This window comes from Dipodomys merriami, unplaced genomic scaffold (assembly GCF_024711535.1).
Source record: "Dipodomys merriami isolate MVZ:Mamm:240054 unplaced genomic scaffold, mDipMer1.0.p SCAF_11, whole genome shotgun sequence".
Lineage (NCBI taxonomy): Eukaryota > Metazoa > Chordata > Mammalia > Rodentia > Heteromyidae > Dipodomys > Dipodomys merriami.
Window position 1 is genome coordinate 18,103,979 of NW_027202382.1, and position 13,411 is coordinate 18,117,389.

Genomic DNA, 13,411 nt, shown 5'->3' on the forward strand with positions numbered 1-13,411 from the left:
GAGGCCAGAGGGCTGGGCTGCATTCCAAGGGGTGAGTCAGAGGCAGGGATGGGGAGCACCCACGCCCCCTGGGCTGTGAAGTGTCCCACTCTCCACGGCCCATTGACTGCTTGCTGGGCAGTCACGGTAGGGGAAGAGTCTTGGAGGGCCCAGCCTGTCTTTGGCAGACAGATTATAAAGGGTTGACATGTCCACTTAGACCCTTCATGTGGAACCTTATTTGGAAATAGGGTCAGATGTAGTTCAAGTGTGGTCATGATAAATCAGGGTGGGCCCTAAATCCAACAGCAGCTTTCTCATAAACAAGAGAGGACATTGAGGTGTCCTTGTTCATGCAAGTCTCCCTCTGTCAACTTTCATGACTGTTTACAGTCACCCCTGTGATGGGATCTGACACAGGAACATGAATCTGGATAGGTCTTGTTAGATGAGCAGAAGCGATGTACCCATTTTACAGAGGGGAAAACCAAGGCCTAGAGAGAGAAGGTGTGCCCCCTACCAAGTCTCACTGCACCCAGAACTTCTCTGTGATCTCTGATACCATCCCCCCATGCAGCAACCTCAACTAGGTGATGAAGGAGCCCAGTGGAGTCCAGTGGGCAGGGAACCGAATGGACGCTAGGTGAGGTGTGTAGGGGTCTCCCTCTGCCTCTGATGGCAGCTGAATCTGGATCTCCAGTCTCTACCACCGTGAGAACTCCTGGCTTGTAGTGATGGGTCATGACAGCACACACAGACTCACCTTGTAGTCGTAGCCAGCACTGAAGAGGATGTTGGCGGCAGTAGGGTGCCACTCCACCAGGCCCACTCTGCGTGCATGGCCCACCAGCTCCTTGCTGTAGGTTGTGAGGTTCCTGGTCAGCAGCTGCTTGGGGATGTCCCAGATCTTAATCTGCCAGGAGAGACATGGGCCAGGGACAGTGAGGCTGGGGCCTTGACCAGCCTATGTCTTAGATTTGGCAGTGTCTTCTGGAAGGACTAGGACAGCACTCTCCATGGCTTCCATCCTCAGCAGAGGGGCAGCTGGGCCTTTCAGAGTACCAGTGGAACCCTGGCCAGGGAAGAGGCTTTGTTTCTAAGTCTGCCCCAGGGGCCTTTGCCACCATGATGGCCTAAGTTGAGGGGCTTGTGTGTGGGCTGCAAGCCTATCTCCCAGATGGCATGGCATCTCAAATGCCAGGATGTTCCGGTCACTAAGAGAGACACTGTAGGCTGTGGAACAGGGCAGGGCAGGGATAAACATGTCCATTTGAAGGAATACATGGATGACTGGAAAAGGGAGAGAACTAAAGTCCAGGAGGCCAGGCTGAGACTTCCTTCCAGAGGAATAATCTGAAGATGGAAGGAGCTGTCATGACTGCCAGGCATGGAGGAATACCAAGGCGTAGTGTTAGGCACAGGGAGGCAACAGAGGGAGTTGGAGCTATTTTGATGCTCCTTATGGTCCTGCAAGGTTCTCAGGCCCCAGTGTCACGCGCAGGTATTCAGGGAGACAGTTTTGCTTCCAGTTGAGCAACATTTCCTTCTGGGTCATCTTGGCTTTAAAACTAGGAAGTGAACTCTCCCTGGAGTGTGGCCAGATGCCACTCACAGCTAACTGGTGAGGGTGGTCGCTGCTCACGGCTGGCTGTGGGCATACCCTGACACTAAAGCAGCACTGACCTCAGACAGGGGGCAGGGAGGAGGCACCTGAGCACTCGCATGGGTGCATCTAAGGGAAGGGATTACTGCTGCCCTCAGTCCTGTCTTTCCTGTCCTTTCCCCTCTCCTGGGGCATCTGAGAAGGAACAGTGGCAGGCCATGGGGCCTGAAATAAAGACCATTCAGGGCAAATGTACATAAGGCAGCCAGGGCTAAAAACCTGGTATCCTGCAGGAGTCCCATGCTGAGCCCAAGCCGTCCCTGTGAGAAACTGTGCTATTCTTTTCTCAGCAACTGGTGACATGGAATCCAACACATCTTCTCTTAGAACTTCCTTCCTTCCTTCCTTTTTCCCGCTCCCCCCTCCTTTCTCACTCTCTCCATCCCGTTTTTACTCCCTCATTTGTCCTTTTCTTCTTCCCTTCCCCATTCCTATCCATTTTTTCTTTTTTTTTCTTCTTTCAGTCGTGGGGCTTGAACTTGAGGGGGCCTCAAGTGCCTTTGCTCAAGGCTAGTGCTCTACCACTTTGAACCACAGCGCAACTTACAGTTTTCAGATGGTTAATTGGAAATAAGAGTCTTAGGGACCTTCCTGCCCAGGCTGGTTTTGAACCTCAATCTTCAGTTCTCAGCCTCCTGATTACAGGTGTGAGCCACCAGTGTCTGACCTCTGTGTATTTTTTGAGACAAGGTCTCAGTATGTAGGCTAGCCTGGTTTCAAATTCATGGTCCCATTTCAGTCTCCCTAGCGTTGAGAATACAGGCATATACCACCATATCTGGTCTTCTCAGGCTCTTCTGTTTTCCTTTCTTGATGAACTAATCTGCTTCCTTTGATCAAACAATAAGCATTCTGCAACACTTTGTTTCTCTTTTTGCCTTAGCAAAATATCATGCCTGGTATGATATTTTTGTTTTTTAAAAAAATTTTATTGTGAAAATACTGTACAGAGGGGTTACAATTACATGGGCAAGATAATGAGCACATTTCTTATCAAGCATTGTAGCCTCCTCTTTTGTTTCCCCTTCCCATCCTTTCTCATCCTCCCCTCGCCCCCCCCAATCTTCCTCCCCCCCCCCAAACTTGTAAAGTTCGTTTTCGACATAACAACTTGTACATGGTATGATGTTTTTGTTGGGAAGACTGAGCTGAAGTGAAGTGTAACAGGAGTCAGGGGTATGGTGGGATCACAAGAAACAGTAGCTATGGCATCGACTTTACTTTCATCTCTTGGTTGCATCTATGTCCTTTGCTTTACACATCACAACCACTGTATTAAAAGCAGGCACAGAATGAATTAGAAGTAACTGACACAGAACACTGTGGGGGCTGGAAATATGTCCTTGGCATAGAGAAGGAGTGCAAGAGAGTTGGTAAGAAGCTTGGCGCTATCCTCACTTCCAAGTAGCTGGGATTACAGGTATGAGCCACCATACCTGGCTGAGACTGTAGTCTTAAAAAAAACTGGGACCTTCTGGGATGGTTTAGGTGTCCATGTTCATGCAAGTCTCCCTCTGTCAACTTTCATGACAGTTTACAGCCACCCCTGTGGTGGGATCTGTGGTGGGAATCTGGATAGGTCTCATTAGATGAGCAGAAGCTATGTACCCATTTTTACAGATGGGGAAAACCAAGGCCTAGAGAGAGAAGCTGTGCCCCCTACCAAGTCTCACTGTACCCAGAACTTCTCTGTGATCTCTGACACCATCCCCCCATGCAGCAACCTCAACTAGGTGATGAAGGAGCCCAGTGGAGCCCAGTGGGCAGCAGCCAGCTCCCAGGCCTGCCCCGCCTGCCCCAGCCACCCCACCCATTCTTCTCAGCTGAAGTGCACATGCCCGCAGGGGTGACACTCACCGTGGCATCTTCAGAACAGGAGGCGATCTGGAAGTCATTGAAAGGGTTCCACTTGATGTCTAAGACATTCCCTCTGTGTCCGCAGACTTTGGGGTAATGAGGGTCCAACTTTCCTGTCTGCAAAACAGTGCCCAGGATTAGAGGGCAGCGTTCAGGGTTGGAGTGAGGCATGGGGGGTGGGGGGAGCGCTGCGCCCAGGGTTGGAGAAGAAAGCAGGCTAAGATCACTTGGTCAGCAGTGACCGAGTGAGCCGGACAGCGGGAGGGGTGGGTGTGAAGTGGGCGTGAAGGTAGCCTGGTCTGGCACCCGGTGTGTGCGTGAGGGGAGGGTCACTTCATGCCTTTGAGCCCTGGGTCCCCCTTTGGCAAAGTGGAGGAAATATTGGGAACTTCGTGGGTTGGTGTGAGGGCCGCAAAGGCTGTACGCAAAGCACAGGCTGGATGTTGGGGAAAGGGGCCATCTTTATGTCCCACCAGGGGGGCACAATGCAGGTGGCAGGCTTCTGGAAGGACAGCCTGGAGCTCCTTCCAAGTTAACCAGAGTCACCACAGGACCTAGTATCCCCGGGAAAGATGACAGCACAGATCTACATGGAATGCATCAACCGTGTCCATAGCAGCAGCATTCATAACATCCAGAGCTGGAGAGAACTCAAATGTCCATCACAGGATAAATGGAATAGATAAAATATACCCATGCATCAGAATACTATTCAGCCAGAAGAAGGAACACAGCACTAATAATATGCCATGATATGGATGAACCTTGAAAACACATTAAGCAAAGAAACAGATTGGAAAAGTCACGTATTTACTAGGCACAGTGATGCGTGCCTGGAACCTCAGCACTTAGGAGGCTGAGGCAGGAGGCCCAGGAGTTTAAGGACAGCTTGGGTTACACAGTGATACTGTGTCTCGAAACTAACAAGCCACAGGTTAGCGCAGTCCCAGTTACACTGGAAACTAAGCAAAGAGTCTAGAGATGGCAGCCAACTTGAGCAATATAGCCAGAGCACACTGCATGCACACATAGACCTACAGAGAGCCTACTTGGATGGTATGTAGATGTGGTTTCATTGATTGATCAAATGAGCACTTCTTCTAGTCCCTGCTATGCAGGGCCCTGGCTAATACCTATGAAACACCCAGAAAAGGTAAATTCATGGAGACAGAGGCAGAGTAGTGATGATCTGGGGCTGGGGAGGAGGGCTGATGGGGAGGGACTGCTAATGACCAAGGAGGCTTTGTGTAATGATGAGTGCAACTGGAGAGTGATGGCAGCCTCGTGATATACAGCCCCAGTGCGCCGCTGAGCTTTACAATGAATGTGTTGAATTTTAGTTATAAATTGGGCACTCCCCTCCTTCCCCTTTCCTGCTCAGACTTCCTGTCTGCATCTCCTAGGAAGGGACATGGGGTCCTGTTGCCCATGGCTCCAAGGCTGAGGCTGAGATTCCCATCACACTAACAGACTTGGAATTCCAGGGACCAGGGACCGTCTTCCCAGGAAAGTCATAGAACCCAGGGCTGGAACTGGCTAGCCCATTCCTTTCCACATCACAGTACACAGCCCTGTAGAGCCGGGACCAGACTCAGGACCCTGCAATGCTGTCACTGCCTGCTCAGGAACATCGGGGCTTATAGCTCCAAGGGAGAGCTGAGAAGAAATTATGTGGATGTGTGTACAATTAGCAAGAATCAAGATGGCATGCAAGGCGCACACAAAGTAGTCCTTCATATAAAAACTTTTTTTTTGGCTGAGCGCTGGTGGCTCATACTTGTAATCCTAGCTATTCAAGAGGCTGAAATCTGAGGATCGCCATTCAAAGCCAGCCTGGGTAGGAAAGTCTATGAGATTCATCTCCAGTAAAACTACCAAAAAGCCAGAAGCTGTGACTCAAGTGGTAGAACGTTAGCTTTGAGTGCAAAAAGTGTACAGAGACAACATGTAGGCTCTGGGTTCAAGCCCCAGCATGCAACAAAAATTTTGTTTTATTTTGTATTGCTGGATTTCACACATGCTGGGTAAGCACTCTATTGCTAGAAAGCCAAACAGGCTGTGCTCAGTGCTCAATAATAGTAGCTGTGGTTCCGTGTGTGTGCATGCATATGTGATGTATGTCAAGGCCGAGAAAAACTAGAAGGAAATGTACTAAATGTTAACCTACCTGATGGGATCATGATGATTTTTTTTAAACCATTTTTGTCTTTTGTTTGTATGTGGGTCCTGTGGCTTGAACTCAGGGCCTGGGCACTGTCCCTGAGAGCCTCCTTTGCTCAAGGCTAGTGCTCTACCACGTTGAGCCACAATGCCATTTCTGGTTTTCTGGGGGTTAACCAGAGATAAGAGTAGAGTCTCACAGACTTTCTTGCCCAGGCTGGCTTTGAACCATGATCCTTAGACCTTAGCCTTCTGAGTAGCTAGCATTATAGGCATGAGCCACCAGCTCCTATCTTTGTCTTTTTTTTTTTTTTTTTAAAGTGGTGTCTGTTTGGCAACTGATAAAATGAATACCCAGATGTAGCGGTGCATGCCTGTCACCCCAACACTTAGGAGGAAGAGACAGAAAACCTGATTCAGGGTCAAGCCTGGGTTACACAGCGCAACCCCATCTCAAGCCTAAAACAAAGCAAACAAAGCAAGCCTCAAGCAAAGTATTTAAGAAGAAAAAGACAGACTTTCTGAAACGATGAGCCTTTCTACAATTAGCGCCCCCCCCCCAAAAAAAATGTCATAAAAGCTGGAAGTGCTTTTAAAGACTAGGAACAGTGAACAGCCCAGATGTTTATTTGGTACCTATCTCAGGCATTACGAATGGATCACAGCACTCATGATCTTGAAGAGGGCCAGATGGATGGAAGGACTCACTCTGGGTCACCAGGACTGGGAGGAACAGAGGCAGAGGCTTTCCCACCCCTGGTGTGAGTCTGTGGGGTGCTTTCTGTGCTGAGGGAGCAGCAGCCTTTTCTGAGTCAGAGTCCTGACCCACTTCCTGTATACAGTCTTTCCCTTTTCTTGGAACATTTCCTGGGTCAAAGGGCATAGGGGCCTTATCTCTGCTTTCTGGCCTGGGGCCAGGCCTTAATTTCTGCCCTGTGGGTTTCTCAGGAAAAGCTAATTGTCAGGCTGGCCTTGAGCTGACAGAGGGATGGGGTCACCTCGCAGGACACTCCCTCTGCCTCCAGCCAGCTGGAGCACTGGCTCAGGCTGGCTCAGGGCAGCTCCTCTGGGGGCTGCACCGGGCCTCCAGAGTAGCAGCTTAGCAGCTCAGCCCTGGCTAGCTCTTCCTTCTCCTCGGCCTCAGACCCAGGCCTCCTCCTGTCAGATGAGCTGCCAAAAGCCTGTGAGGGCAGGGCATTTACAACCAGGAAGGCCATTTTCACCTTTCTGCCCATTAGGTTAGAGATAGGCCTTGGATTTATGAGGACACTAGTAATTAAGCTTGTCCCTCACAGACCTGCAGGCTGGGTCAGGCTGGGCTGTGCCTCCTGGACAGGCACAGTGTCCAAGTCTGCAGGGGGCTCCCTGGACAGAGGGAGTGGATGGGATGCTGGGATCCAAGAACCCACTGTCTGCTAGGGACTTGTGGCTCACCCCTGTAATCCTGGCAAAGAGGCAAAAATCTGAGGATTATGGTTCAAAGTCTGGCTGGGCAGGAAAGTCCAGGAGACTCTTATCTCCAATTAACCACCCCAAAACCAGAAGTGGAGCTGGGGCTAAGAATTGGTAGAGGGCTAGTATTTGAGCAAAAAGAGCTCAGGGACAGTACCCAGGCCTCGAGTTCAAGACTGGCACGCGCGCACACACACACACACACACACACACACACACACACACACACACGAGCCCACTGTCCCTGCCCTTAGCTCACGTACAGACACAGCTCTTCTGTGATAGCGCCACGGTCCCTGCCTCCCAGGAGCCTCATAAAAGCCCAGGATGTTGACCAGAAGGCAGGAGCGGGAGGAGAGGTGGAGGGCCATTTCCTAGCGTAGTTTTGGGGTCAGGCAGTCATAATTCCAGCTTCCTGGGCTCCTTTTCTGCTCCAGCATTTATTGAGGCAGGCAAGAAAGTTGCGCACCAGGGACTTTAGAACCAGGAAGTAAAAGCAAAGAAAAAGAAAAAACAACAACCCAGACACCCAGGAAGCTTTTTGTGCCTCCTATGTTAAATTACAAAGTAATTTAAGCATCTACTACCCCTGTGTGTTGGGTGGGCTGAGATCACACTGCCATGATTTAGAATAAACAGCACCCATCCTGGCCACCTAGAACCCTGGGCAACGACGAGGGCTTACCAGATGACATGGCTGCATGCATTCTCCCAGCTCAGAAAGTAGGAAAATGGAGGATGAGAGCCACCATCTCTCCCATTCCCCCCTCCTTTATCCCGTCATACTACAACCAACCCTTGCTCACATTCACCTTGCTGGGAGGCACTGTGGACCCATAACACGTGTGGATCATGCGTGGATCCCAAGGAGCTGGGAGAAAAACTCTTGCTCTCAGCCATCGCCCTCTCCCGCCACTTATACCTGGGCTGCCTCAGGCCAGGGACCTCAGCTTTCTGTGCCTCAGTTTCCTCAGCTACAGAATGGCACCCGTAGGGATGGCATGAGATAAAGAGGAAAGCCCTGGGTCCCCACTGGGTGAATGACAGTGTAGGTCCATCCATCACAGCGACAATCAGAAGGACAAGGTTAGTTTTTCAGAGGTGCTGGGGAGGGAATCTGGCACATGCTAGGCCCGGGCTGTACCATGGAGTCACCCTACCTCTGGCTGCTCAGTTTATTTCAAGGTCTGGGAGATAACACTTTTTGGCAAGAAGCCAAAGTGGTGGGGGTAGGGAGCTTCAGTCTCTCCTACACAGTGTCTGAAGAAAGTTCAGTCTGCTGTGACAGAACACAGGTGAAGCATCTCTTTTGCTTTCTCCTGATGGTGTCCCCCACCCCCAGCCCCTCAGGCCCCCAGCCTGCTTTGCCCAGCTGTAACCTGCCCCTCCTAGGGCTCTGCCTGTCCCAGGCCTGCCTTCGTCCACACCTCACAGCAAAGTCCAACATCTCAGGGTAGGGCTGTTCTGATACAGGCCAGGGGGAGGGGCGGGCCAGGAACCCAAGCTATAGTTGTGGGGTTCAGGGTGGGTCTCTCCCTACATCTTGATGAGGGACCTTTATCATGGAGCTCAGGCCTTGGCTGTCAAGGCTACCAGGCAAGGTGCAAAAGGGAATTTGACCTTAGGACTGCCCACAACAGCTCACCCCTGCAAGGAAGGCCCCTGGGACTGTACTGGAGGCCACACGCCTTCAGGGGCATTGGGCAGTATCCAGGCAGCCCTGCCGTGTGATGGTGACCTGGGTACATGGCGGCAGGGCCAGGCAACCTCCAGAGACATGTCCCCTTCCTGCCAGTGCAGTGCTCCTCCTGTAGCAGTGAAGAACTAGCCAACCTGCCCAGTGCTGGTGGCTCATGCCTATATTCTCAGCTACTCAGAAGATGAGAGCTGAGGATTGCAGTTCAAAGCCAGCCTAGGCAGACAAGCCAGCGAGACATTCGTATCTCCCCTTAACCAGCAAAAAGCTGGAGGTGGAGTTGTGGCCAAGTGGTAGGAGTGCTATCCTTGAGTGAAAAAGCTCAGGGTCCAATGCCCAAGCTCTCAGTTCAAGCCCCAGGACTGGTGCAAACAAATGAACAAACATGAAACAAACAAACAAACAAAAAAAACCACAAAAAAAAAACAAAAAAAAATCAGACAACTTGTGTCTCCTCCTCTTTTGGCACATCATCAGTTTCTGGCACTTTCCACAGCCCAGCACAGACCATAGTCCCTGGTAGTCAAGGAGGAGCTGAGTAAATAAACAGAGCCAAACCCCAGGAGCAGCAGGAGGTGAAGTGAGAGCAGCCCCCAGCCCATACCAGGTCTGAGAACTCATTAAGGCCTGTGCCTTGCTGCTTAGGTGCTAGAAGGTCACTTCCTCATAAGGACAGACAGGTCAGGTAGGTAAGGGGCCCACATTTGTGGCTAGCACTGGGCCTGTCTGAGCAGGCATGAGTGGGGGCGGGAACTTCAAGGGCTGCTTCTTCCCCTTCTCTGCTTCATGTGGCTGCTCTGGAACATTCCACATGGCTACTTAAGAACACTTCAACAGCTCAAGCCTGTAATCTCAGCAACACAGGGGAGGCTGAGATGTGAGGACTGAGGTTTGAAGCCAGCCTGGGCAGACAAATCCGTAAGACTCTTATCTCCAGTTAGCCATCAAAAACCTGGAAGTGGTAGTGTGACTCAAGGAGCAGAGGACCAGCCTTGAGTGAATAGGCCTAGGAAGAGCTGGAGTTCCCAAGTTCAAGCCCCAGTGACAGCACCCACACTAACTCAGAAACACTTCAACCAAACCCAAGTTTGTCAGAAGCTTCAGGCAGAGGCGTCTATGAATGAGGCTGCCCACGGGACACCTCGCATGTCCCTGATATAAAGAGTTATTAATGTCACCTGGCATTGTGGTAGGGTCTGAAAATGTTTTAGAATTGCATACTAACGGGTGTGTGTGTGTGTGTGTGTGTGTGTGTGTGTGCGCGCTTGTGTGTGTGTGTGCGCTTGTGTGTGTGTGTGTGTGTATATGTAAAATGACAAAATATCCAGGATTTGCTTTCAGGGGAAAAAAAAACGATGGAGGAAGTAACAGGGTAAATTTGTGATGATTCTAGAATCTGGCAGAGAAGAGATCATTGTATTTATTGACTTTTGTGTCGGAGATGTTTTCCGCAATTATAAAAAAACTCGCTACTCAAGATGGGATTACAACCCAGCAACAGTGGCTTCCTTTGAAAAACCAGACTTAGCAAATAAAATCACAGCTGAGGCTGGGCGTGGTAGCGCATGCCTGGAAGTACAGCAGGGAGGTCAGCCTGGATTCCATGACAAGACCCTGTCTCAAAAACAACCCAACAGAACCCAAAACAGGCCGTTCCAGTGCAATCAGACTTCAGAGATGACAAAATTATTTGTGAAAACACGTCGACAGTTTTCTATAAAATGAAGCACGGGGCGTGTCCGCTCCTCCTGCCACATAACTGCCTGTGCTCTCCCAACACCTGCCGCTTACAACAGTTTTACTCCTCACAGCCCCGGAATGGAAACAACCAGATGGCTTGTCCTGTTGTATTTTTGAGCATGTCTCCCCATATAGGACCAGCTGTCCTGGAGTTGGGGATCCTCCTGCCTCTGCGCCACCAAAGCTAACCAGATAGCTTCTCATGGGTGAAGGTGTCAAATCGACATAAGGGTAACTGTGGAATACTACTCAGCAAAGAAAAGGAGCACATGATGGGCATATGCCACAGCCTGGAGGGGTTTCTAGAGAATTGCAGAGTGAAAAAAGTCAAGCTTAGGTTGGGAAACGTGGCTCAGTCGTAGAGCGCCGGCTTAGCATGCATGGGTTCTGTGCTCTTGGTTGTTTTCTACCGCCAAAAAGAAAAAAAAGTTAAACTCAGAAAGATATACTGTTAGGTTCTACTTCTATAGCACTTTATTTTGGTGGTTGGTACTGAGGTTTGATCTTGGTCCTCCTAAGCAAGGTGCTTTACCACCTGAGCCAAGCTACCGTTTTGATATCACATTCTATTTTTTTGTTTTTGGTTGTGGGGCTTGAACTCTGGGCCTGGGCGCTGTCTGTCAGCTCTTCAGCTCAAGGCAAGCACTCCACCACTTGAGCCACAGCACCACTTCTGGTTAATTGGAGATAAGAGTCTCAGGGCCTTTCCTGCCTAGGTTGGCTTTAAACCGCAATCCTCAGATTTCAGCTTCCTGAGTAGCGAGGATTACAGGCGTGAGCCACGGGGACCCGGCTGATACCACATTCGTAAAATGGCAGAAGTGTAGAGATGAGCAGATGAGTGGCTGTTGGGGGGCAGAGGAAGGGGGAGGCTATAAAGGGGGCTCAGAGAGATCTCTGTGGATGAGGAAAAGCTCTGTATCTGGACAGACTCATTATGGTAGCTGTGGCATGGAACCAAGGCAGAGGCCCTAGCGGGGCTCTGGGTAAAAGAGTCCTCAGCATCTCTAAGACTCCCCACCGATAGAAAAATGAGCCAACAGCCCTGGGGACTACTGGGAATCCGGCTCCCTGCCACACTCAGAACCCACTGAATGGAGAATCTGGGTGGCATTCAAGTGTAGGATGTGGACCCCAGGGGCTGGGAGCTCCTGTTCAGCCTGTTTGTCAGCATCTGAGATGTTTCCTTGAGTTATCTACCAGACTTCAAAACAACCCAAGGGATCATGATTTTTACCTAGGATCAGGTTGTGAAGGACACCCTCCTGGTTCCTCTGTCAGCAGCTTCCTGCTGGATCAAGAGCCCAGGCTCCCCGTGGCCTAAACAACTTTTACACTGTAGATCCACTCCTCCCGAGACCTCATTCCCACCCTTCTGCCAAGCAACAGCACACAAACAACCAGGTCCACTCCTGTCCTAGGGCCTGTGCACTTGCTATTGGTTCTGGCTGAACACTCCTTCTCCAGAATTTCAAGGGAGGAGCTCTGTGCTTAAAGGTCACTTCTGAAGAAGAACTTTCCAGATCATCTTGTCCTCTCTTCCCATCCACATCAAACCAATTTATTTTCTGGGTACTAGTTGTTCATACCAACTTACACGTACTTGAGTAGTTCATGAGAGACGGTGACAGTTCTGAATGAGTTTGAGTAATAAAAATAAACTCAGGAAAATCAATTAATTCTTTTTTTTTCTTTTTCTTTCTTTCTTTTGCCAGTCCTGGGGCCTGAACTCTGGGCCTGGGCACTGTGCCTGAGCTTCTTTTGCTCAAGGCTAGCACTCTACCACTTGAGCTACAGAGCCACTTCTGGCTTTTTTCTGCTTATGGGCTACTGAGGAATTGAACCCAGGGCTTCATGCATGCTAGGCAAGCCTCTATACCAAGCCACATTCCCAGACCTAATGAATTCTTTAAGGATGAGGTTTGTTTGTGGGGAGAATCTTTAACAAGTAGCCACGAGGATGAAGTCAGGGGGTCCCATCTCTCCAGTTCTGACCTGCACATCTCCCAGGAAGTCTCACTCTGCCCAGGCCCCCACCAGCTCATACATTTTATTCCTAGAGCACAGTTCTCCTGTGTCACTCTGGCATTCAAGGCCTTTCCATCTCGCCCCATTTGCTTCTCCAGCATCAAATGACTTTTCTTACAAGCCAAGCCAGGATTTTTCAAGAGGTTGCTCTTCATATCTCTCCTTTATAAATATGGTCTGCAGGATTTGCCGAAGACAGTACAGGGTAGAGCTGAGTGACAGCTGTGACCTGTGATGTACTGGGAAAGGAACCACACCTTGTGTGCAATATCGCTGTCCCGATCATACAACCCAGTCTAACCACATTCTACAAAACCACCAACTTTTACTCCTTAAAAAATGTTAATATTACCCAGATGCCGGTGGGCTCACATCTATAATCCTAGCGACTCAGGAGGCTGATATCTGAGGATTACAGTTTGAATCCAGCCTGGGCAGGATTGGCAACAACTCTGTACAACTACTTAAGGGTAATAATTCAATAACAATAAATATATAAAATATAATTCCATTTTGATTTCATCCGAGGTCCATAAATGATTTTAAAATGTTTTGAGAATAGCAGATGGGTGAAACTTCAACATTTACCTGTTCTAGCTTTCTACGTCACGCGCAGTGTGATCACAAAGCCTGATCTATGAGATTCTGGCCTGTATGTATAGTAGCCACTGTGGAAGTCCCTCAGGGGTTGTTGCAGCCTACTTACTCACAGGGGATTACATGCTTGGAGGTCTGGGTGAATTTCTGCTTCCTAATCTTTAGCCTGGGATTGCTCGCTTGTCTCTGCTGAGGGCCAGAAGCCCCAAGCCACCCAAAACCTGAAGCCCGTCCATGAG

General features: G+C 49.9%; 1 protein-coding gene across 3 annotated transcripts in view; it reads right to left on the reverse strand.

Annotated features, from left to right (window-relative positions):
• The window catches only part of Coro2a (coronin 2A), a 53,245-nt gene that overhangs the window by 10,035 nt on the left and 29,799 nt on the right, over positions 1 to 13,411 (reverse strand). For 2 of the 3 annotated variants that reach the window (XM_070010479.1, XM_070010472.1), the window contains 2 exons: positions 3,500 to 3,616; positions 743 to 892 (listed from right to left, as the gene is read on the reverse strand). In XM_070010479.1, the coding sequence (XP_069866580.1) occupies positions 743 to 892; positions 3,500 to 3,616 (267 nt within the window). Of the gene's footprint in view, positions 1 to 742; positions 893 to 3,499; positions 3,617 to 7,374; positions 7,498 to 13,411 lie in introns of those variants that run through there. The other variant, XM_070010488.1, reaches the window with a different exon arrangement.